Source organism: Barbus barbus, assembly GCF_936440315.1.
Source record: "Barbus barbus genome assembly, chromosome: 4".
NCBI lineage: Eukaryota > Metazoa > Chordata > Actinopteri > Cypriniformes > Cyprinidae > Barbus > Barbus barbus.
The window spans coordinates 12,424,412-12,450,253 of record NC_136732.1 but is presented as its reverse complement, the minus strand read 5'-3'; the positions used below and the strand labels follow the sequence as shown (position 1 = coordinate 12,450,253).

General features: G+C 35.2%; 2 protein-coding genes and 1 long non-coding RNA gene across 3 annotated transcripts; 2 read left to right on the top strand and 1 right to left on the bottom strand.

Moving 5' to 3' along the window:
- Positions 1 to 554: 554 nt before the first annotated feature.
- LOC306865927 lies at positions 555 to 5,125 on the bottom strand. Its single transcript, XR_013783905.1, has 6 exons — positions 4,891 to 5,125; positions 4,572 to 4,649; positions 4,163 to 4,226; positions 4,023 to 4,075; positions 2,384 to 2,449; positions 555 to 1,729 (listed from the first exon to the last, which is right to left on the bottom strand). It is a non-coding gene; the product is annotated as an uncharacterized lncRNA (long non-coding RNA).
- A 9,930-nt stretch (positions 5,126 to 15,055) lies between these two features.
- On the top strand, positions 15,056 to 19,871 carry LOC306868941 (E3 SUMO-protein ligase CBX4-like). The gene is made up of 5 exons (XM_079415421.1): positions 15,056 to 15,330; positions 15,432 to 15,475; positions 15,807 to 15,872; positions 17,168 to 17,234; positions 17,625 to 19,871. The coding sequence occupies exons 1-5, from the start codon at positions 15,262 to 15,264 to the stop codon at positions 18,843 to 18,845; spliced, it is 1,467 nt and encodes a 488-aa protein (XP_079271547.1). The 5' UTR covers positions 15,056 to 15,261; the 3' UTR covers positions 18,846 to 19,871.
- A 2,334-nt stretch (positions 19,872 to 22,205) lies between these two features.
- Positions 22,206 to 25,182, top strand: LOC306869115 (chromobox protein homolog 8-like). The gene is made up of 5 exons (XM_079415729.1): positions 22,206 to 22,376; positions 22,533 to 22,576; positions 22,953 to 23,018; positions 23,122 to 23,188; positions 23,377 to 25,182. The coding sequence occupies exons 1-5, from the start codon at positions 22,308 to 22,310 to the stop codon at positions 24,139 to 24,141; spliced, it is 1,011 nt and encodes a 336-aa protein (XP_079271855.1). The 5' UTR covers positions 22,206 to 22,307; the 3' UTR covers positions 24,142 to 25,182.
- Positions 25,183 to 25,842: the final 660 nt, after the last annotated feature.

Here is a 25,842-nt window from a genome sequence, read left to right as displayed (position 1 = left end):
TAAAGTGACAGCACTATAAGTTCTACAGAGAAACACTGTTATTTTACAGGTATTTCCTTGTTTGAATTAAGCTATTTTACCTTAATTTTACAGTTTTTGTTTGGCAGCCGTAGCTGCCAGTCATTTGACCCTTTTTTTACGATTATTTTTTTACAGTGTAAAACTGTTATTTTATGGATTTTTCCTAGATTACAATGATCAAACACCTTCAATAAAGTGACAGCACTACAAGTTCTACAGAGAAACACTGTTATTTTACAGGTATTTCCTAAATTATTACAATCAAACACCTTCAATAAAGTGATGGCACAAAGTTTTATGGAGAAACACTGTAATAATTTAGGAAATACCAGTAAAATAACAATCAAACACCTTCAATAAAGTGATAGCACTAAAAGTTCTGCTGAAAAACAGTTATTTTACAGGCATTTCCCAGATTATAATGATCAAACACCTTCAATAAAGTGACGGCACTAAAAGTTCTACTGAAAAACACTACAGACCTTTGCTAAATCATAACGATCAAACATTCAATAAATTGTCAAGACGTGCTCAAGATTGTAAATTAACAGTTTTATTTCGGAAGACAAAATAAGTCTGTAAAAAAACTGCATGAAACTGATTAAAATCATCTCAAACTTTAATTTGCAGCATTTGTGTTGACAAACAAGTTAATAGTATTTAAAATTACATGTAATTAAATAAAATGGAATGATTCAGTTGATAAATTACAGTATATATCTTAAATTAAATATAACATTTTAACTATATAGTAGTTATCAGTAGAACAGTTTCATCAAAATTCTCAAACTTTAGGATTAAGGTTAAATATTCTAAACATACTGAACACAAAACTGATACATGTACAAGATTTTCACTGTTTCACACCAGTATTGATTCTAAACATTTAACAATTTAAATTTAAAGGGATACTCCACTTTTTTTAGAAATAGAATGTTTTCGGTCGGAGTCGATTGTCGAGTTCACGCGCGTGATCATAGGTAACTAAACCTATGCGCGTGAACTCGACAATCGACTACTGTGGACTCCGACCGAAAACAGGATGTAAACACAGGTATGTGCGCTGGCTGAATTAACGTAACTTTTATTAATATCTTTCACATCTACTGCAGTCAGATTCACCTGTGTTCACTCTGAAGGAATCACTTACATGGCTGGTGCACTTGTAATGACACAGAGAATGTTAAGAGGCTAAAAGCAGGTTTAAAACTTACCCCGTTTAAGTCAACAGGGTGCAAATTTTAAAAAGAGGATAACACGGTGTAGGCAACACCGATTTTTGTCGTTGTTCTCTGTACTGACAGCACTCCAAATTTACAAAAAAATGAGCTCTATGTTAAAATTGACCGGAGTTCTCCTTTAACACTGGGGGAGTTGGAAAATGAGCCTACTTCCAAAAAAAGTGGAGTGTTCCTTAAAATTTTTGGTATTCAGAGGTAAATTAACATTATAATGGCTTGTTTATATTTTGGCTTGTATTTTCCAAATCATTTTTATATAGTTTTTCCAAAATGTTCTGCTGACCCCTGGGGGCCCTGCATAGTTCTGTTAATAAATATTATACTGTCTTTTAATTCAGAATCCTAACTCTACAAGTGTATTAATAAGTTAAATCAAAACATACAACAAAAGTGTACCAGAAGTGACAGATACAGCAAATAAACAGCAATCCTGCAACAGCCAGTAGTCAGCTGCATCCTTGGTGCATCTGAAAAAAAAAAAAAAGACACACTATGATTCTCTCAAAATTATTTCAATTTTTTTGTGTTTCCTTTAAACAAGTTTAATACATTTTTATTTAAATTGTCTGTTTGTCTTCCGTTTTGTCTGGTATCTACAACTTTTGTCTGATAGAAAAATGTGCATCACCAAGAAAAGGAACATGTAGATTCACAACAATGGACATTCTTTTCCAGAGGTATCATTGCAAGGTTAACACCTAAAAATGCCAATATGTATTACAAAATAAAACCAACAATATTTATATTAACTGGAGGTGTTTACAGACTGCTGTGATATGGGTAATGAGGGTCTTTCTCTCAATATTCTCTAGGGAATTAAACAAAGGATTGATGATGATATTGTGTTTAAAAATAAAAAAGGTATATTCTCCTTGTGTGAGATTATTAAAGTACTGGAGATAGTTCACCCAAAAATGACAATTCTGTCATCATTTACTCACCATCATGTCTTTTCAAACCTGCAATTTTTTTCAAAAATTCTTTTGTGAAGCATTAAAATTTGATATTTTTGAAGAATGTTGGCAACATCTTATACATCTGGGATAGCACGGGGGAGAAAAAAGAGCTGCATTGTGCCTTTAAAATTGACTACGGTTTTATATACTGCAGTTGATACTTACTAATGATGGACTTGTTTCTCTGTTGGTGCCAGTTCTGCTCCGTAAACAATGTTCCAATGGCTTGATCTAAAAAAAATAAATAAAAAAAAAATGTTAAAAAGTGTTATCACTGTTGGAAAAGGGGAATGTAAAAATTACTTGAAAAGAAACAGGTAGCTACACACAACAGGTTTGGGCCCAAATGTAGCATCCATGCAAGACAAGCACAAGCTATATTTCGGTGTAGTTAACTGAACAATTTGTAAAAGCCAAAAAAAAAAAAAAAAAATTACAACTTGAGTGGGTTTGATTACCATTGATGGACATGCTAATGTCATGTTAAAGCATGTTACTCATAGCTTTATCATCTACTGATAAGTAAATAAATGTTTTATGGAGTCCATTTTAATTCAGCAATCAAATGTGCATATTTTGAAGTTCAGAGCAGTCAAAGGTTTTAACCCAGAGTTCATAAAACTAAATTGCAGAGCTACATCCTGGAAAATGTTGTGGGAATGACACCCCCAGTGTTGCAAATCCTGGCACATGATGTAAAAGTCATAGAAAATAGCAGTTAATGCTCTTATGCCAGAGGCACTATGTGCATTTTTGTGTTTGAAAGGGGAGGTTTCACACTTGATATGATTTGGCACCACTGGATTCATTGGGGGTCATACCTATGTTCCCTGGGTCCTCTGTTCACCACATTTATATGGCAGATGAGGGACACATGACTATGATCCCTATAAAGTATGTTATAATTACTCAAAGATTAATTTATCATATGCTCTTGGATAACTAAACCAGCTTCAAGAAACATAGGCCTACTTCTCAACAGCTTTCCAAATGACTTCATTACAGTCCTTCACAAAGTTTACCTTCCCAGCATCAAGTGAATTAAAGGTCTTTTAAAAAGTTTACTTAATGTGTGTTAACAGACCATTGATCAGGGGGACATAGGACCATTTTTTAATGTGTTCCTTAAGTGTTATATAAACCCTTACTAAAATTAACTATAGTTTTGCTACACTAACCAAATGGTAATAAATTATTGTAATCCATCCACCATTAAAACATGTTTTCTACACTTTAATTTAGCAATGGGAAAAGCACAGCTCATCCAAAAATTTTAGTTCTCTCATTATTTACTCTACTCATGTTGTTCCAAAACTGTATACATTTCTTCTGTAGAACATTAATTAAGAGAAATGCCTTCCTTGTTTTTTTTTCTCTCTCCATATAAGGGTTCCAATATTGTTTGATTCCCAACATTCTTGTGTTTAACAGAAGTAAAGGTGATGATACACAGGACAACTTTTTGAGCAATGTTGCTGGGCAATCCTGCAGAGTGATTGTTGCTTGGGCACTTTCCCATTGAAAATGGGCAATACATTTCTATCTGGATGAATTTAGATCGGTCGTGGTTGCCCTTTGACGGCAACATTGCTGAAAAAAATTGCCCTGTGTATCATCACCTTAAGTCATACAGGTTTGAAAATACTTAAATTTTGAAAGGACATTTATTTTGGGGTCAGCTAGGCCTGTAAACTCAAAAAGAGAGGTAAAATATGGTCTGGAGGGTTTGAACCAGTGTGCCTTTGAGTTTACATGTTCTGCCTCTTTTTCACATGCTTTTTACAATGACAATAACGTTACTCACCGCATCTGAAGATCGTGTGGCTGGATGATTTTTATTCCCTAATTTCTAAATTCCTGGATCATGAGGGAAACACACACAGCAATATTAGCGATTTACTTACTAACAGACACATTTGCAAAAGCTTGCAAAATTGTACTCACCAGCAGCTCCAAAACATGATGACTGATCGGTAACGTTGGGCCTAAACGTTATAGTGTTATACCCCTGAAAAAAGGGGAGAAGATTAAGCACATTCACTCAACGATGTTTCTCCACCGCAGACTTTATGTGTAATGGAGAAATACCGCGAGCTCTCCCCCTAGTGTTCAGCAAGGCCTAACTAATAGATTGCACAGCTTATTGTGCCAAACTAATTGATCACCGATTAACCAAAATTATTATTTAGATAACTTATTCCCATTTTATAAACATTTTTAAACACATTCAACATATCCTAACTACAGAATACTTTCATATTTGACTGATTTATGAACTTTTCGATCTAATTAATGAAATATTATACAGGCATATATTTTTCACTCTGTCACAATAGCAGCTAAGTTAACTTACCCCGCGATCAACAACAGATTCAAAAGCCTAGTTTCCATCTTCTGGAGTCGACGAGTGTGGTTCGAGTTCCTCTCCCGTCTAAAGAGACAATGTTCTCAGTTCACTCACTGTAAAGCTCATTTGTGGAGTTTATTTATTTTTAATCAAAAACTAAGTTAGCTGACAACATTTACTCATGCTAGAAACACACATTAACATGATTAATACATTGAAATGTGTACTCATATCGATATTGCTCTAATCGCGTTAAGATCCTTAATTTAACACACTATATGTTGATGCAACTTTAGCAGAATTTTTTTAAATAAAAGTTATTTACCTTCCACAGATTGCAATATGTCCGTTGCACGTTGTTAAAATTCGTTGTCCATATTCCTTTTTTGTTCTTCGTTTACAATCCCGCAATATTTAAAATAAAATAAAAAATAGCCGTCCGACATAAAAATAATTTAAAAGACACAGAACCGCAGTATAAGGTTAGGCTATTGAAGATCCCGACTCCGAGCACGAGCAGCAGCACACACCCACTGAGTGACCCACTCACTCCAACAGCCGTATATTCAAACTTGGCGCGCATAGTTGTCATTGGCCAGATTCCTGGATGACAGTCAGAATAACCAATCATGCTCAAAACAACTCGGAGAGACAGCCAATAGTGTGGCAACATTGCAATTACAGGAAAAGATTACATGTTTTAAAAGAAAGAATAGGAAAAAAATATACATGTGCTATTTATCTAGTTGTATTTATAGGCTGGCTGTTATATTTAATCAATTGGTTAAATTGTGTTTTCATTGCAGTGCATGATTAAAAATTAAACTTACAGTAACTTATATAGCCTACCATATATAACAAAATATATTTACCACTGCTCTGCTAAACAGCAGTTTAACAGAGCAAACAGATTGTAGTACATATTAAACAGAGCAAACACTAGATAGCCTATGTATTCATATATAATTATGTATGTAGACCTATATGAAAAGCTAATGTATTGGTATCACGGTGACATTAGAGTGACATCCATGTGACCCATAATGACCCTTTTGCACTTTAACAAATTCTTGACCTTTCCTTTAGGAACACTCTTATGCCTAATAATGTCACCTTGCTTTTCACCCTGTGTGGCACTGTCACACAACCTGTTGGTTTAGGGTTAACACTCTGTCCAACGCAACACGTTTGCTAACGTTGGCATCATTCTATACAAGTTAGGCCTACAGCATATACCCTGGGTTTCACAGGCGAGGCTTAAGCCTGTAGTCCCAGACTAATATGCACGTTTGAGCTGTTTAACCTGAAAGCAACTTGCACTGACATATCTTAAAATATGTCAGTGCCATTGCTTTGTCTCAACATAATGTCTCAACACATAATGTTTTTTTTTCCTAAGGCACATTTTTAAATGCTAATTAAATGCCCTAATTGAACTAAGGCCTAATCCTGGCTTAATCTAAACCCTGTCTGTGAAACCAGGTCTGTGTTAGAAATTAAGGTTAACCCTAACTCTAACCCTAACCCTTAACAGCATGGATACTCCCATGGTGTTGACTGCAGTGTTTAGGCCTTAAGTGTTGATACAGGACAAAGAACTTCTCACTGACAGTCTGTAATGTGTTTTACAGGGTTTGTATGGATTGTCCCAAAACTAGAGCTATTGGTGCATTCAAGTCATGTCATAAAGATAGTATTTACGAGTTGAACGCACATGAACGCCACCACAAAGATGAAAATATGAGTAGGAAGCTCAGAATTTTCTTTAAGCCCCGATCTTTGAGAGTTAGGGGTGTCAGTAAAAAACATTGTGGAACACCACAATACTTATAGGTATTTAGAAGTGACATCAAGCTTTTCTATTTACAATGAAGTAAGATAATACCTGCACAAAATATGATAGCATTATAATATAACAATATAATATGTAATGATAAAGTTTACAGTGGTGTCATAAATTATTTTAAAACATAAAAAATAAATAGTAAAACCTCATGAATACAAATTTCCCAGGAGGACTTAAACGCTCCATATGTTTCATCATGAACCCTGTTGGCCTATCTGACCAGCAAGGTCAATTTAACAATAATTGTGCGGTTTGCTTGCATTATTGCATTTCAATGTAGTAATAATACTTAAATGGCACATGTAAAGAGTATGGTGCAGGTGTGACATCACTTTGTAAGCCAAATGCAAAGCACATTAGCATTTTAGCAGTTCCAGTTCCATCGTCCCGAAGTCAATGGGGTTTTTTAATGGGTTTTTGGTTAAGTGGATGACAAGGTTTGTAGTGAACACAAGCTCAATTCACTTTCACGTTTTATTCTACGACATAAAATAAGCTACACCAGTACCCTACTTGTGATTTTCTGAAGATGTGATGTGACAACTGAGGCAGTTGGGAGCATTAACATCTTTAATAACCAAGCTTCCACCCTGGTCCTTTACATGTGTTGTGTACATACTATGTTTCTTCCAGGGACTCAGATTTCCATAGTACAAAGACATGCATATTTGCCAAACTGAGGAAATCCATAGAATTGCATGTGTGTGTTTTCCACCCTATTTATATATAAATACCCTATTTTCTCCATGTACTGTATTTTTGCTAGTTTCAGATGTGTCAGTATTTGCCTCAGTGCACTGCCTCACTCTCATACACGTATTACCATATAATTTCTATGAATGATCAAATGCAAATTCAGATTAGATATAGCATAATAACCATATACTTTAAGATGATATGTCATATGTGTGTTTTTGAATGTGGATGGTGATTTTTGGGAAATTCGAGTTGGTAAAGATTTTCAGATTTTCATCTGTTTACAATTTTCTCTGTAAAACAATTTGTACCAACTGTTAAAGAGCTATAGCCATTTGACTTAATATAAGCAAACTATCAAACGTTTACTTAATTTCTAAAATGTGAAAAACTTTCTAGATCAAAACATTGTAACTTATTAATGGTAACCCTAACCCACTCTTAACGTTTTATTTTTCCAGTATAATTCGAATTCAGTCAGTGGTGAATCTGCCGCTGTGCCGGCGTTGTTTCACACACCAGACATAATCCTTAAATTAACAGTCAATTTGTAATTTTACAGAGTTTTGAATATAATTTAAAATAACAGAAAAATACTGTATAAATAATACAGTAAATGTCCTGTATAAAAAAAGAAGCATTACTGTAATTTGTAATTAATGACATAATCCTTAAATTAACAGTCAATTAATTAATTTACAGATATTGTTTGTAATTTTACAGAGTTTTGAATATAATTTAAAATAACAGAAAAATACTGTATAAATAATACAGTAAATGTCCTGTATAAAAAAATAAGCATTACTGTAAATTGTAATTAATGACATAATCCTTAAATTAACAGTCAATTAATTAATTTACGGATATTGTTTGTAATTTTACAGAGTTTTGAATATAATTTAGAATAACAGAAAAATACTGTATAAATAATACAGTAAATGTCCTGTATAAAAAAATAAGTATTACTGTAATTTGTTGTTAATGATATAATCCTTAAATTAACAGTCAGTTAATTAATTTACAGATAATGTTTGTAATTTTACAGAGTTTTGAATATAATTAAAAATAACAGAAAAATACTGTAGAAATAATACAGTAAATGCCCTGTATAAAAAATAAGCATTACTGTAATTTGTCGTTAATGATATAATCCTTAAATTAACAGTCAATTAATTAATTTACAGATATTGTTTGTAATTTTACAGAGTTTTGAATATAATTTAAAATAACAGAAAAATACTCTAAAACATTTAGAGTTATTATCTGTAAAATTACGATTTTTTTTTACAGTGTGTGCTTGCTTTTATACACCTCATCAGCTGGATGATTTGAATACAAGATTATTGATTTACCATTATCTTCAATGGGAATGAAAAATCCATGGCTTTCTCTTGAAATAACCATCAAATGTGCTCAGGCAAATGTGTTAGACGTGCAGAGGGAATTACAGCCAATATAACATGTGATAGTGTTATCAAATGTGGCTTTTTGTAATGTTTACAAACGTAATGTAATGTAATGTAACATGTAATGTTTTTGGATGCTATTTGTTAATGGCTTATGCTATAGTCTAATTAAAGAAGTGTTTAATATGCATGTCAAGGTGTTCGGTAGTGTAACTGATCATTTAAAAAAGGCCTACATTTAAGAATTATGCATTTGAATTGCATATAAAAATTTCCATCCATTTGAATTATCTAATTTAACACAAACTTAACAAAATCCATACAAAAACGAAGTGGGTAAGATTTATTTGCATATTTAATTTTATTCAAAAAAATCATATTTTTTAAAACGCATTCATTCAAAATGCTTGAATCGGCAAAAAAACTCTGTTCATTTTTTAAAACACTTCAATTACAGTTTATGAATGAGATTAAAACAAAATGGATTTATTGATAATAAATATATCTGGTTATTGTATTTAAAATAGTGCTGTCAAATGATTAATCGCGATTAATTGCATCCAAAATAAACGTTTTTGTTTACATAATATATGTGTGTGTACTGTGTATATTCATTATGTATATATAAATACACACACATGCATATATTTAAGAATATATATTATACATATATTATATAATTTTTATTTTTATTTTGGATGTGATTAATTGCGATTAATCGCGATTAATTGTTTGACAGCACTAATTTAAATCATTTCTATTTCTATTATAGAAATCTGAACTGTTTCTATTATGTAAGAGTAATAAATATGCATCGCATTTAAAGTAATAGTTTACACAAAAATGAAAATCTGCAAAAAAAAATCATCTGAACAGATTTGGAGATATTTAGCTTTACATCACTTGCTCAGCAATGGATCCTCTGCAGTGAATGGGTGCCGTCAGAATGAGAGCCCAAACATCTGATAAAAACAGCACAATAATCCACACCACTCCAATCCGTCAGTTAACGTATTGTGAAGTCAAAAGCTGCATGTTTGTAGAAACAAATCCATCAACAAGATGTTTTTAACTTCAGACCATTGCTTCCAGCAAAAATACAACTTTTAGTGTTTTAGTCTATGTCAGTGTTTGGTGTTGCCAATACCAAGCAGCAAGCAACTTCATAGAGCTGGAAATATCTATTCTTTGTATTTGTGCGCTATTGTACTTTTTATGTGCACATATGTATGCCATTTTAAAATTAAACCATTTGTAATTTTTTTAATTTAAAAGAAGAACATTCTATTCTTGTCTGACAATTCCACATTCAAGTCTTCATTGTAATTCCATGTGATTGTATCTTTTAAATCACAGTTTGAAACAAATCACCCACCCATCCAATTACCAGCATGGGCCGCTCGACATTCCCTGGCAGATTCCTGCATTTCCATATAGATGGAGCACCACATTAAACTGCATTGCATTGTCCATTTATCCTATCACCGTTTGTCCAAGATATTGTTTTTTAATATGCTTCATCTTCCCTGGCACATCCACGATCTTCGTTTTATTATGTATGTGATTGGTTTCATCTGCCCAAGTGAATGCGCTATGCTGTAACATCAGCTCAATGGTTATCGGGCACCAAGACCTCAAGGTTGCTGTGTGAAATAGCCGCAGTGACCCTGAGACCAAGGCTGAGATGGATGAGGAAGCTCTGCTGCCAGGGAAATCAGAATTAAAAAGCAAAGAAAACAGTCAGATTGTCTTTCCCGAGAGAAGCAGAAAAGAAGGGCAAAGCCAACTCCCCACTCTACACATATATGCCAGTCTAGATTTGCATGACACTGCCCAGGGGAACATTTTATTGCTCAGAGGTTGCAGGAGACTTAATGGAGATCTCAGTTATGTTTTATTTATGTGTCAACTTTGCCTTTGAGCTTTCTCCAGAAATTCCTAAGGAGAATTCAGAGTGCAATCATTGACATGCCATAAGGGTGAAGAACTGTGAAATTAATGGATTGGTCTAGTGAGGTTTTGATGACAAATGTTTGAGATCATATTGAGAGATCCTGACAAACCTGAGGAGTGTTTGAGAGGTTGCTCTTCTTCTGAACCTCTTGCAGGTTATATTACAAATGGTAACCTGAAAATGTTAGCTATTTCTAATGGATTAAAAATGGTTTTGTTACTGTAACCTATAGTGCTTTCAGGTTGATTCAGTTATGTTTGACTTCAGATCAGACCAGTTTATTTAGATGTTACTGTGCATTTCATTAATTATCAAGACAAAGATCTAAGGCAACTTAAATAAAGGTTTCATTGCCAGCGATGGTTCTATGAAAAACATTTAACATCCATGGACACATTACGCAAAAGTTGGAAAAAAGTTCTTCTGATTACTAAAATGTTCTTCATATCTTTTTAAGCACAGTTCATTCAATGTTTGTTTGGATGGTTCTTCTTTTGCATCGCTCTGAAAACCCTCTTTTGTAACCTTTATTTTTAAGAGTGTAGTTCAGCCAAAAATAAAAAATTCTGTCATTATTTATTTACCTTCATGTCATTACAAACCTGCATTTCTTTCTCCTGTGAAACACAGGAAGAACATTTGGGTTCAAACAACATTTGATCACTTTTACATTCAGTATATGAACAAAAACACAGACTTTTTTCACAATATCTGGTTTAGAATGACACGAGGGTGCGTAAATGGTGACAAAATGTTTATTTTTGAGGAAAAATAAATATTCCAAGCAAAACTTAAAATTGTGTTTAAAATCATGCCATTTCAAACTTTCTTTTGTGAGACAAAAGAGGATATTTTAAATAATGTTGGTAACCAAACAGTTTTGGTTCCTGTTGACTTCCATTGTATTTTTTTTTTTGCGCATGTAATGGAAACATATAGGAACTGAAACTGTTTCTTCTAAATATCTTCTTTTGTGTTCAACAGAAGAAAGCAAGTCGTTCATGTTTGGAATGACAGTTAATGATGACTGAATATCTATTTTTGGGTGAACTATCATTTTAAGCAATAGTGTCCATTTGAACAATTTGCTGAATAGAAGAAACTTGAAATATTAATATAACTCAAATGTGATTTTTCTATATGTGTGAAATTGCCAGCATTATTTTCCCTATACAGGATGTTAAATATAATCAAAATGCCACATGCCACAAACCAGCACATATTCAGCTGTCCCACCTCTTTATATATTTTTACTGACAGTACAGTATTTTAGACCAAAGGCAGTCAGTGTAGATGGATGGAGAAGAGAGCATGGTTCATTGCGTGATATGGTATTGACAGGTCAGCTACCGCAGTCCTGCCGGAACCCTCTGCACCCTGGGGAACTCCTCTGTCTGTTTTGGACCCCCTCCCCCTCAGCCAACAATCCCAACCCCCTTCATGTGCTCTGGGGGTAGAGGAGCGGAGTGCCATGGTACTTTCTGATGAGCAGACACTCCTACCAGCGACGTGCATGACAATGACATAGAGAGAGCATCTCAATAATTGATAAAAGACAGAAAATTAACCGAGACATTCTATTTTATCTGACCAATCGTGTTATAATTGAAAAATAATGGAAGTTGAAACTCGCAGCACTGGGTGAAAATGACATGGATGCATTCTGACTGCATGCGAAATGCTTTGCAGCTATGAAGAATAAATTGGAAATGACTTTCTGATGTAATCACATTTCTTTCTCAAGGCTTGTTAGCTGGAAAATCTTGATAATCATTGAATATAGCACCATTTTTGAAAGCTCTTGTAAAGAAAGCTCATATAACTTCTTCAGAAATGTATTTTCTGTCATATTGCTTGGTGTTTTGACATCAGCTCATTAGGATACTGGGATTTAATGAGCTCCCACTGAGCTGAGATAGACTGCCTGTAGGCCCCTCTTAACATTTTCTAATACCCTTCCAGCCCTCAACCAATCCTCTTCCATGACCCTTTATAGTGGGATAAATGCGACGCTTGATTGGGCAATGGAGGATACACTTATAGTCTGGCACACACTGCTCTCTCTCTCTCTCTCTCTTTCAATCCCTTTCTTTCTTTAGTGCTTTAGTGCCAGGCACTCAATATGTGGAACCCCTATTTTGGGTGTTCTGTGAATGAGTTTCCATACATGGAAAAGCTCTGCAACAATCACAGTTTAAGATCTCTTTGAGAGGTTTCCATCCAGTCAACTGTCTTTTGCTGCCAACCAGAGCGCTCTTGAAACGGTTAAGGTCACTGTCATTATCGTGAGCTGTGTCCGGAATTCCTTTGCACTTGGAGCATGTACTGAATTTGTTTAAGAATTTACTTCTCATTGTATAAATATATTGCCAGGAATACTGCATCTACCATGTTGGTATTGTCCCTTTGCCATTGGGTTCTTTGACCTGTGACGTATGAAAATAAATAATTTACTTTTGTTAAACAAGTGCAATTTAACAATGAGGAATACCTTTCTTGGTCCCAACTTGAAAAGATCCACCTGCAATATTAAAAATAAAGGTTCCAAGAGGATGTTTTACACACAGGTTTCCAAAAGACGTTTTCAGTGCACAGTTCGTTTTCCTGGTGTAAAGAACATTTTAATGATCTAAAAAACCTTTTTCCATTAAAGAACCTTTTGTCCAATGGAAAGGTTCTGTTAAAGGTTCTTCGTGGAACTGCAGATTCCAATAAAGAACCTTCATTTTTAGTGTCTCAAATCTCTGCAATGTTTTATTTTTCAGCATTTCAAATGTGGAAGTTTATGAGTATAGCAAACTAAGATTCTCAATGGAAGCAGTATGTCATCTGGATATTGTTGGTGTATTGTTTCATATCCAGATATAAAAATTTGACATAGTATTGATTTTTGAATACTATACTTTACTGCGAATACTATAACATGAAGTATGCATATTCAGATGTGGGGATCATTACAACTCTCACTGATAACACAAAAGATTCTGGTCCATCTTGCATGAAATTGAACAGCAATAGGCCTATCTGAAATAATGGTTTCAGATTGATTCTAAGTATAGTGTAGTGCACTGAATTGTTAGATGAAAGTGTGCAGCTCCTAAAGTGTTTCGGGTTCTGCTGCAGTACTGAAAATGTTAATAGTCATGATAACTGCATCCTGTTGATTAAATGAGATGAGAATTGAATGTGGCATTGCAATGGAAGTTACTGGTTTATTTTCTAATAGCCTGCATGTTGTGCTGGGCTAAAAACATGAGGTGATGTGATTTTATAAGGTAACATTTTAACCTCATTATTAAAATTTAAACTTCACCTACATGTCATCATATTCACACGACATCAGGTGTAGACCCACCAATCTCCGTCGTTAATATATTCAACCATTTTCTACTCTGTTTCTACTGCAGCAGGAGGAGAAATGCAGCGCGACGATCAATTTCTCTTCATCAAAACACACTTTTCGTCCATAAAATGCGTGACATATTGTGGTTTTGTGTGAACATTTCAGTGTGCATCTAATGAACGTAATGAAACCGCAAGAACCAGATATATTTGCGCTTTCTTTTTCATGGCCATATATGGAGATTAGATTGGCTGCTGACGCTTCAACCTAAGTTTAACCCTTTAGCTGCTGAATTTTATTCGCTGGTAATAATCATAAAGATAAAAGTGTGATAATTGATGTACTGCACATTATTGCGTTTTAGGGAATGCGATTTAAAACTCACAGCTGTGCGAAAGTTTGCCTCATCTTTCTGCTTCACATTTTAGGCTATAAAACTGAAAACATTATAGGTGTTAATGCGCTCAGCTACTAATGCAGGCTATGCTGCGGTAAACGAGTGGTTAATTTACCTTCTGGCGTTAAACTGAGGAGCCTTTATTAATAGAACAACTCCTTTACATGACAGATTTAGAGGTGTACACAGGTGTTTTGTCTCTATATGGTTCCTGTCAGCCATGTTAAAGCTTTAAGCTATTAATATACATGCGGTAATCGAGTGGTTAATTTACCTAGACTGGCATTAAAGGTGCCTTTAAGTTTAATAGAGCAACTCGTGACATGTTTAGAGCTGTACATTTAGGTGTACAGCTGTACATGAACGTTTAGGTGTACATGAACGTTTTGCATGGGTAAAAAAATAAGAATATTTTGACGTCCCGTTTATTTTATTTCATTTTTTTGAAAATAGAATAGAATTGCTTTAAGGAGGCTATTGCAGATGCAGAGATGATCACAACCTGTTTCTAACACATAATAGATCGAGGGGAAAAAACTTTTTGGGTATGAAATTACAACTAGATAGATAGATAGATAGATAGATAGATAGATAGATAGATAGATAGATAGATAGATAGATGATAGATAGATATAGATAGATAGATGTGGTATGTTATAACATGTTAGGTGAGATTTTATGACACAGTAAGTATGTATTCATGCACATTTATTTCCAACTTGTTCTTAATTACAGCAAGCAAACACCGTTTATACACACACTACAGCTTTATATTCTGCATTTGGCACAGTTCTCAGCTCAGCCTCCCCTCCTCGCGCGCTGACGTCACGCGCCTGCCTCGGCTCATTATTGCATGAACTATTTTCTGTAGTAGCACCAGCACTAGCGAGCTTTTCCTGTGCCCGCCGCTTAACGTGGAGACAAATACGAGGGAGAGAGGGAAAGAGGAGGGGTGAGGGGCAAATTAATCTCTGGCACAGCGCGAGACAGCACAGCGTTGCAACGAAGAAGATCCTATTGAGCTGGTTTTCTTCAGACGGGCGGCAGAGACGGCATGGATCTACCTGCTGTCGGGGAGCACGTCTTCGCGGTGGAGGGCATCGAGAAGAAGCGCCTACGGAAGGTAAAACTGCCGCAAACTAGAACTACCGTAAATGGTGCGGAGGATGCATTTGTTTTTTCCTGTAACGTTACTGTACCCAATGCATTTTCGTCGTTTTTCAGGGCAGAATCGAGTATCTGGTGAAGTGGCGAGGATGGTCAGCCAAGTAAGTGTTTATTTGGTTTATATGCGTTATTTTTAGACACAGTAAATAACAGTAAATGCCGAGAGATGTCGGTCATGGACGTCCTGTATCCTACATCGGTCGCGCTGGGCTGTTTTTACGGATTCCATCACAAATTTTACGCGAGTGAATTTGTATTTGTACTGTCTGTAATAAAATATGCTCATATATATATATATATTTGTTTACATTATAGGCTATAAACGTGCTTTGTTTGCGCGGTAATCTGTAAACATTCAAAATTTTATCGCAAAACGCGTTGCATTTACCATATGGTTTATTACATTTTCATATTCTCTCGCCCTTATTACAGATATAACACATGGGAACCCGAAGAAAACATTCTTGATCCGCGCCTTCTTGTGGCTTTCCAAAACAGGTGAGACGGAGGAGGACAAATAACTTAACTTGTGGTGATGCCCATAAATGGTCACGGGAGGCGGGGCCAAGTCCTGTACACTGTAGCTGAAGATTAATGGTAGCCCCACGGGTCAGGTCTGACTGCTACAAAGACTCTCTTGATGCTTGCCTTTTACCCAGTTTTGGAAACATCCCATTGTTATTACCCAGTGCTAGTCCTACAAAATGAATGTGCCATTGTATATTGACTAAAACAAGATTTAATTTTCTTCCTTTCTGTTCTGGGGCATAACCCTCTGGGGGCCCCATTAAGTTTCCAAAGTGGCTGGAAGATGACTATATATTTATATGTCATCTTCCAGCCACTTTGGAAATAAGTTTATTTAAATAAGTGAGATTTCTGTAATCACAAAATGAATTGCAAATGTTAATTTTAATATACTGGCATTCCTCATTTCAGAAGAAAAAAAAACATAATATTGTCTTAAGTCAAAAAATTTGAGAACCACTGTTTTGGGCAGCACTGAAAATAACTATGCTTTGGAACAGCTTAGATCAAATAATTTCATACATTCATATATGAAAAATACATCAGTAGCAGTGTTCTCACAAGTGGACATACCCTTCTACACTCAAGTCTGTGATCTAATCTGCTGTGTCAGTGGTCTTGTGATGTTCACACACCCCTCTCTGAGCACACTGTTCTGTTCTGAAGATAAAAGTAGAATGAGTATCAAAGCATTCCAGAATCTCTAGGAATAAGAATTGTTAAGTTTAGATAGCATTTTTCGCAAGATGTTTCTTGAGTTGCGCTCACTGGTTTTGCTGCACTAGAAGTTTGAGAGTGTCATGTTATCCATTGTGCTCTTGTTTTGTGTTGTAACCTGGTGATCAAAGGGATCCATTGTGGCTTGTGATCTGAATGTTGCACTAATGTTGATAAGTGCACTCTTAAAACTAATGGTTCCAAAATGCCATAGAAGAACCATTCTGGGTTTCCCAAAGAACCTTTTGTTGAAAATTAAATTTTTTCTTAGTGTAAAGAACATTTTAATAAACTAAAGAACCTTTTTCTACAATAAATAGCCTTTTGTGCAATGGACAAGTTCTGTGGATGTTAAAGGTTCTTCAGGGAACAATAAAGAACCTTTAATTCTAAGAGTGAATGAGAATATTGGTTCTGCTACACATGAATAGATTAATGAGCATTTTAACATTGTAGTTGTTCTCAAACCAAACAGTTTTGACATTATTCAATGTGTTGTGTTGAAAATGGCGAATTTATTATTTCGATATTTTATGTATCATTTTCAGAGAAAGGCAGGAGCAAATGGTGGGATATCGCAAAAGAGGGCCTAAACCCAAACACTCCCTTGTCCAGGTATTTTGTTATTCCAATTGCAGTTTTTGTCTTCCATTCAGTACATAAGCAAATGCATTGCTTATTTATGATCTAGGTTATTCCTGTGCACCGTCAGAATAAATCTTCCATTTCATTATGAATCAATAATTGTAGACCAATGGCTCCTTACTGTCTGCATGCATCTTAATGTACTTGATGATGACCGTTATTAACTGCTGTAGTTGATTTCAATGTTCTGCCTATAAAAAATTCATAGGAATGGCATCTTTAAGTTCAAAACATAGTAAGACTCATACTAAAGCCCATTATTATCTCTAGAGTAAAGTAAATGTGTTGTAAAATAATCAAGAAATAATGAACTTTCAGCTCTTTTGAGAAGTCAATATATATATTCTCTCTTTGTTTCAGCTTCCTGCATTTGCTCGTAGATCAAGCATCCTGGGTGGTCTTGAGGACACATCATTGGATGAGGAGAACCAGCCCAAAGTGGAGCCCCTCCAGATCCACTGCTCACGGCCGCAGCACTACCAGCTCAACAGCAAAAAACACCACCAGTACCAGCCCAGCTGCAAGGAGATCTCCGTCGAGCAACATGTGAGCGGGAAAAAGAAGCACTTCTACCAGCTGAACAGCAAGAAACATCATCATTACCAGCCGGACCCCAAGATGTACGACATGCCACTCACGGGACCCAAAGAGGTCAAGGTTCAAGACCCTTCCAACAAAGGGTGGAACCTCCCTCCAGCCTTGCAACAGAAGTGGATTCGGAACAAAGACACCGGCTCCCTGAATAAAGTGAAAGATCTGTCCATCGAGCTCAAGAGCCTGCCGGATAATGCTAACAAAGCGGAGCTGGCACTCAAGATGAATCCCAAAGAGTTTGCACTTCCTAACAGCATCAGCAGTAAGATGAAAATAATCAAGAACAAAAACAAAAACGGACGAATTGTCATTGTAATGAGCAAATACATGGACAAAGGTGTGCATTCATCTAAAGTAAAAAACAAGGATGTTTCTGAAGTGGACGCTCAGCACAGTGAGGAATCTACACTGAATAATACGGACAATCTGTCTGATGGCCGTGAGAATGGCTCTGTTGAGAACACCAGCACATTTTCTTCGTCTATCATCAAAAAGGCTGAACTTCCAAAAGATACGCCTACAGAGACTGAACAAATAGTGATAGATTTATGCGACCAACCAAACTCAGAGAAAGCTGCCCCAGCCCACATGGACACCGGACTCAATCACCGCAAGAGGAGCCTTTCAGAACCCAATGAGGACGTGAGAAACTGTAAGCAGTTCTTCAACTACAGAAGCATCAGTGCACCAAACACAGTGCTTTCTTCTCCTCAGAGAGAACCTTTAAATCTGCATTACAGAGGCAGTCTCACTGACAGAGCCTACAGTTATGACTTTAGCGACACCATTCCTGAAGAGCCTATTGATTTAAGCTGTGGTCCAACCAAAACTCTTAAGCAGTTTCCCACAGCGGAGAAGGTTTCAGGAAGCTCAGCGCAAGCAGAGAAAACAAACAGCCATGTTAAACCATTTGTGGGTAACGTTATCATCACCGATATCACTACGAACTGCTTAACCGTGACCTTTAAGGAATACGTTCAAGGATAATGACTACAATATATTGGACTGTCATTTGTTCATTTGAACCAGCTCAAAGTTGACTCTTGTCAGATGCACTGATCATAGCCATTCCTGATATCATATGGAGACATTTAAGCAAACAAACTCTATAGACGGTTTGTTTGTTTAGATGCCTGCTGTATGTTTTCTAATGCATAAAATTGAGATGGTTGACATTTTGCTGTGGTGGAAATTGAATTTAAAACCCCATAATTGTATAGTGTGTAATATAGTTTATACAGCTTTTGAATTTTAATGCTACCTGAGGAAACACAGCGGCCTGTTGGAGAAAGCACACTGGTTGAATTGAAGAATTCATTGAAGATGAAGTTTAACTTTAATGCACTTATACTCACACCTTTCACTATTCATCTACATCATGGACCACATGTTGAATTTTTCTTCCAATTTTGGGGATTTCAGAATCCCTTGGAAAGGTGTCATCATACATGTATATGAATGTACCTTTAAAAAAAAATTTTATTTCAGATTTTGTTTTATTGAGCTATTTTATTTTACTGGATTTCCAGATGCTGTTGGCCTGTGAGTTCTTCCTGTGCAATGCTAGATAAACAGCTGGATTGTTTGGTGTTCCCTCTCTGTAAGAAGTTCAAGTTGCACTTTATCATCTCCTGGATCCCTTGTTAACAAATTCAGTTTAAAATAACTCAATAAAGGCTGTTTAACCTTGCAGAATAATTCTGTAACGGCAGTATGACTGTGGTCAGAGAACATCAGAACATGCAAACTGTTATAAATGTCCAGAAAGTAAATGTAAGATCGATGCTTACAGTGTAATGCTATAGATTTGGAATGAATTGTAATAAATTTTCAGTCAATGTAATGTACTGTAGGTACGCAATGAGATGTACATATGTAATGTACAAATTACACAATAATGCCATTCAGGCCATTTATATGCATAATGTTTTATGTATAGTAAACTTTGAATTGTCAGTTTGCAAATGCTTCTCAAATCAATATTAAACTAGAATAATAAACATGAATAATTTGTTTTGTAATGTGTCATTCACATATATATATATATATATATATATATATATTTTTTTTTTTTTTTGCCTGATTAACTGCATCTAGACTTAAGCAGAAAAAATATTTAACCAGTTTATAGTTTACTTATTTAGTAGAGGCTCTTATAAATTAATGAAATTTAGCAATGCTGCCTCCTAGGTGTAGTACCATGTTCATAAAATGCTTCTATATCTGTGCCTTAAATTAACCAGAAAGCAACCCCTCATCATCCTGCTGACCTGATTAGTCTCCTGTGTATAAAATAAATGGAAAGTTAATGTTTTATTATACATAGATGCGTTAAAAGACGAGTGATCTAAAATACATATAGGCCTAGGTCATCTTTCTGGGTGAGTCAGCTGAATCCTATTGCATCTCTGTCAAGAAGATCTTGAACTGAACATTTTTATTATTTAAATGTGATATTAGCAGGTGAAGTGGTAACCATGGATCCATATATTATAATGAGCTGTCCCATTGTGAGATGTAGATGTTGGTATTATAATTCTGGCCCAAAATTATGTTCCAACAAGATGCAACAAATATATACTACATGAGAGAGGAGGTTCATGTTTTATATTATATTATAGGCTTGTGACCTGTTTCCATATAAACATGATCTGTGGAAAAATTAAATCTGCTCAAGGCAACTATTCTAAATGGTAAAATCACATGAATGAAGAAATGCTAATTATTTTCCTCCTAACCTCTTTCTTTTTATCAGAAGCTTTGGATAAAAGCGTCTGCTAAATGACTAAATGTAAATGTAAGATTAAAAAAACCCTATAAAATACTATTGTATGCTAACTGAATGGGGAAAAAAATCGGGACTAATAACTATAGGTTAACTAATAACCTATATTATTTAAGATCTGTAATTTACCAAAACGCAATGCTCAGTTATTCCGTATGAATCTGAATATTTCTATCGCTGTTGAAAATAATGTTGGATTATTTGGATAGTACAGAAGGTAAAAAGGCTTTTAATTTATCATTAAAATTTCGTTTTTTTAGCCTAAATATCGGAGATTTATTGTCACTCTTGTCATTATAACAAATAATAGAATAGTTGTTGTTTTTTTCGATAAAAAACGAGCTCGAGAACTAGTTTTTTTTTGGTAGTAATAATGGTGAACATTTATGTTGTGACTGTCATAATAATAATCATAATAATAATAATAGGCTACTAATAATAATTATAATAATAGTAGAAGTAATAATAATAGGCCTAATAATATAGCCTATCTAATGAGGACTTTTTCGATTAGCCTAATTTAAATCCATTGAATCGAGAAAAAAAAAAAAAAACGAGATAATTTGCTAAATTTGTTCTTATCCGTTGCATCGAATGATTCGGACAAAAATCGAATTAATCTTTCACATAAAAAAAAATCAAATAAAAGATTGGCTAGTTGCTGTAGGCTAAATCAGATCGCAGATCATCTCCATTTTAAAGCCGGGGACGATCTAGTAGGCTATTAAAATCCCACATGACAGGAAAATCCTATATTTTACATTTTTATGCAGAAAACCACATTAACATTTTTTAAAATATGCTTGACAGTCATATTTTAAACGACTTACTTAAAAAAAAAAATAGGTACACAAGAAAGTTTTTTTTTTTTTTGTCCGAACTATTCAGGTTTTAGTTTGATAATAATTATCATTATTTATTTATTTACTTATTATTATTATTATTTTGAGAAAGAAGGAAAGAAAGAAAAAGCCAAAAATATATTGCAAAATGACCAGGCAGTAACCCGAGTATATGGACACTTTTCGGTGTATAATGTGCATTTATAAAAGTGGATTTATGACCAGCCCTACAATTGTTAAGTAATTATGTATTTTATTCTGTTTTTTTTATTTCGTTATTTGTATTTAATGTAAAGGTTTTATTTTGCTTTAATTAGACAGGGATGACATGAATTGGAGGGGAATATGGAGGCATATCATCGCGTTTAAAATAAAGAAAGCGCTTGGGCGTCTGGATTTCAGTCCTATTAAATAAAAACAAACAAATAAAACGCTGTTTACCACAATATATAGCTTACTCGCAACGCATCGCAAACAAAAGAAACATGATGTAGGCTATATAGACGCACTGAAGAGTGCAGTTAAATATGCGACTAATAGGGGATTTATCAAAAAGTCCTGACCGCAGTTACTCTAGACTAGTATACGAAATAAACACGACATATTTGTTTCCAAAACAGCAGTCATAAATGACATTTCTTGGTTTGGCGCCGTTTGACTCCTCCTCCTGGAGCGCAGCTCCACTCACACACTACCGCCGTCCTGCGGTGCCATGGCAACAGTTTAGAACGTGATGACGTCTCTTCGGATAGATTATTATGGGCTATCCAGCACTATTGAGGCAGAGCTGAGGGAAAAAATAGCTGCGAGGTTGAAGTAAACATGGAGCTCTCAGCCGTCGGGGAGCGCGTCTTCGCCGCCGAATCCATCATTAAACGGCGCATAAGAAGAGTAAGTGCTCACCCAGCTTGCTCGTCGGGGCTTCGGCGCTGTTACAGAGGCGCCTGCTTATTTGTTTATGCTCGCTCAAGTGACATTTTATACGCGATAGGTTAGCCTAGCAGCGTTAGCTTGCTAATTTGAGTCTCCCTGTGCTTTTCCCCGCAGGGACGGATGGAGTATCTGGTCAAATGGAAAGGGTGGTCTCAAAAGTGAGTGGTAATGACACGTTAACGGCAGTTATTGTCGCGGAAGGAGCGGTGTCCGAGCTCGCTGAGTGCTAGCACGGCTGAAGCGGGGACTGTGAACGTTAGCTGACAAGGCCAGTGATGGGAGACAGTCAAGATAAAACGTTCAAAAAGCATCATCAGCTGATTAATACGGTTTATATTGGAAAAAAAGACACGAATACACAGAATATGTGTCCGTTTTTACATAATCAATAAATATTATACATGCAAACACAAGCTCTCTTGAAATAAGTGATAAAAATGCACGCATTAGTAATAAATGTGTAAAAAGAAAACTGTACTTTGAAACGATGTTATGATTTGCGAATAATTGAACATGCATGAATTATTGGTGCAGATACAGCACCTGGGAACCAGAGGAGAATATTCTGGATGAGCGTCTTTTCGCTGCATTTGAAGAAAGGTAAAGGTTTCTTCGTTATTTCTGTAATTCCAGTAGAGAGAGAAAATATTTTGGACGTTTAAAATGAGCTTTTCTTCGTCTTGTTTTTTTTATATTATTGCAGAGAGCGTGAGAGGGAGATGTATGGGCCAAAAAAGAGGGGACCTAAACCAGAAACATTTTTAATGAAGGTGAAAAAAAATAATTTCTATGTATTTTTTTACTTGCATGTTTAATTTTTCTTTTCTATGTTTTTTTTTTTCCTGGCTTTCTTTTTAATGCAGTTATTATTTTTTTTTTATTCTGTTGCACTTTAATGCATTGGAATCATGGTATCATGTGCTTGAATTGTTTAATTATATTTAAACAATTCTCATAGGCAAAAGCTAAAGCAAAAGGCAAAAACTATGAGTTCAGACGGGAAATGGCTCGAGACTTACACGTGTCATTCCCGGTAGCCGAACCGGTTGTGACGCCCAGAGCACGTGAGGGACTACGGACAGTCGTGCCAACGATTTTCCCACCGAGCACCATCAACAGAGGCGAAAGTGTTCGTGTGCGTCCACCAGATCTTGAGAGAGACCCACTGACTCATGGGACACCGGTACAACGCCCGCTGGATTTTGCCAGCTCACCAAAAAAGCGAGGACCAAAGCCAAAGTTGCGTCCAGGAGGTTCATCCACAGAAGGTGTTAAAAGAAAGGCAGATGAACCGTTATCTTATCGACCTTCCAAAACCGAGAGAACAGGAGAGACCTCGAACCGTGATGCCATTCATTTAACCCAAAAGTTTCAAGCAGAATCCAGCCACGTTCAGAAGCAAATGGGAAGCAGGTCAAGTGACATCAAGTTCACACACAGTGGCACCATCTTACAATCTGGGCTTGGTGTTTTGGGACATCGACGGAAGGACAGCTCAAGTGGTGCCAAGATGAAACATCCTCCCCAAAACAATCTATTTCGATCCACCGATCAAACCAGAGAGCAGCTGTCTCTGAGTTTTGTAGATGAAACCGATCAGTCCTGGTTGCCTTGTTTGAAGAATATGGAGAAAATTATTGTTACTGACGTAACAAGTAACTCGTTGACTGTAACCATAAAAGAGAGTTCAACGGACCAAGGTTTCTTCAAAGAAAACAGATGATGTGATTTTTAGTTTATGTATGTATGTGCGTCTAAGAAATATTGTAATCAAATTAGAAACAACCTACATTTCTATATAATTTCTAGTCTAAAAATGTAAAGCCTTGCAATCATGTACATAATGCAAAAAAATATATATAGTTTGTTTAGCTTAACATTTTCTATGAAAATGAAGTTTATTTTTCTATTTCCCAGATTTGATGTAATGTACACCCGTTGGTTCCTTCGTTTGGTTGCCTTCAGCTTTATTATGAATGTAGGTAGATGCTGTTAACACATTATTAACGTTTCAACTTCATGCACCTTTTAAGGGACATATTGTTTAGTCCCTCTTTTATGAACTTGTGGTGTTTTTCTGGTTAGATTTTGTATGAAGATCCAAACAGTAGTCTGTATTAAAGCACACCCTTTACAAAGAGTGAAGGGAAATAAGCTGCATATATAATTAAACCCGTTTTAGGCGCATTTTAGGCCTAAATATATAAGGCACAAGCATTTAGGGTTTAGGGTCATATTTCGTTATTTTTCGTTTTTCTATTGAACATGTAATTGATGTGGATTTAAACATTTCAATATGAAGCTGCTTTACGTTGAGACGAATGAGTGTTACAAATAATGTAAGTGATGAAATTAAACAAACCTGTTTAATTAACGGTTTAGTGTAAACAAGAGTTTAGCATTTTTGCAGAGACAACAATGCGTATCACATCGAAAATAAAAGCGTAGGCCTAATTTAGCTGTCTGTAGAACTGATTTAAAACATATTGATCACGCGTATTAAAAATGAGCCATTTTATCATTTTTAAAATCAATGAATTAACGCATTTTTTAAAATCCGAAAGCCCTTTAAATCGGGTTTTTATTACAGACTATGCTTGTAAACAGACTGAAAAAATAGCAAACCGATATGGAATATTTTAAACAGCAGGTCGGCATGTTTTGAAAAGATTAGATTATCATCTGAGAGACTTTTATTCTGTTCTAATTACATTTAAAAATAAAAAAATGTTCAATGGAGAGAAACATGATGGCGAAATACAATCATTCGTCGTCAGATATTCACTTATTTCTATTATATAAGTTAGTATATTATACATATAATATTATTACATACAATTATTTAATTTATACATTTTATTATTAAGGATAATAAGACACCGCACTGGCTTATAGTGTCGTAGCAAACAATAATTTGTCATTTCTGTATTTCTATTTTTAAAGATCTCTATTACTTCATACTGGCGCGTAATGTCTGGCAACAAACCCCACTATGAGACATTCTCAATATTTTTCAATAATTGCAAAAATACAAAGGCTAAAATAGGTTTCAATTGGGGCGTGATTTCAAATCGAAATGCTGTAATAAGCACGTGTTGAGGAAGTTCAGTCCACCAAAAGCCACAAGATGTCGCCATGAACTTGATACAACAGATTCCTCTTAATAATCCCTTTAATTCTCTGTCACTGATAAACTGTGATTTTTGCTTCAAAATTAAATTTTCAGACTGCTCAATGTGTCAAATGTCCCCTTGTTTCTACTGTATATTTTCATTGGTTTAATTTTGGAAAATCTGTGTTTTGTGTTTTGTAATTCAAATGTCAAAATAAACATCTTAAACATTCAACACTTAACACTGAAATAAATGTGAAATTCTAATTTATTATAACTTTTGTATTTTGTAAAACTGCTCTATATTTGTTT

Excerpts from the sequence above, each read along its gene's own strand:
- LOC306868941 (XM_079415421.1), top strand. The coding sequence starts at position 15,262 with ATGGATCTACCTGCTGTCGGGGAGCACGTCTTCGCGGTGGAGGGCATC. Across the intron at positions 15,331-15,431 it reads AGAAGAAGCGCCTACGGAAG|GGCAGAATCGAGTATCTGGT; the intron begins GTAAAACTGCCG and ends GTCGTTTTTCAG. Across the intron at positions 15,476-15,806 it reads TGGCGAGGATGGTCAGCCAA|ATATAACACATGGGAACCCG; the intron begins GTAAGTGTTTAT and ends CCCTTATTACAG.
- LOC306869115 (XM_079415729.1), top strand. The coding sequence starts at position 22,308 with ATGGAGCTCTCAGCCGTCGGGGAGCGCGTCTTCGCCGCCGAATCCATC. Across the intron at positions 22,577-22,952 it reads TGGAAAGGGTGGTCTCAAAA|ATACAGCACCTGGGAACCAG; the intron begins GTGAGTGGTAAT and ends TTATTGGTGCAG. Across the intron at positions 23,189-23,376 it reads CAGAAACATTTTTAATGAAG|GCAAAAGCTAAAGCAAAAGG; the intron begins GTGAAAAAAAAT and ends CAATTCTCATAG.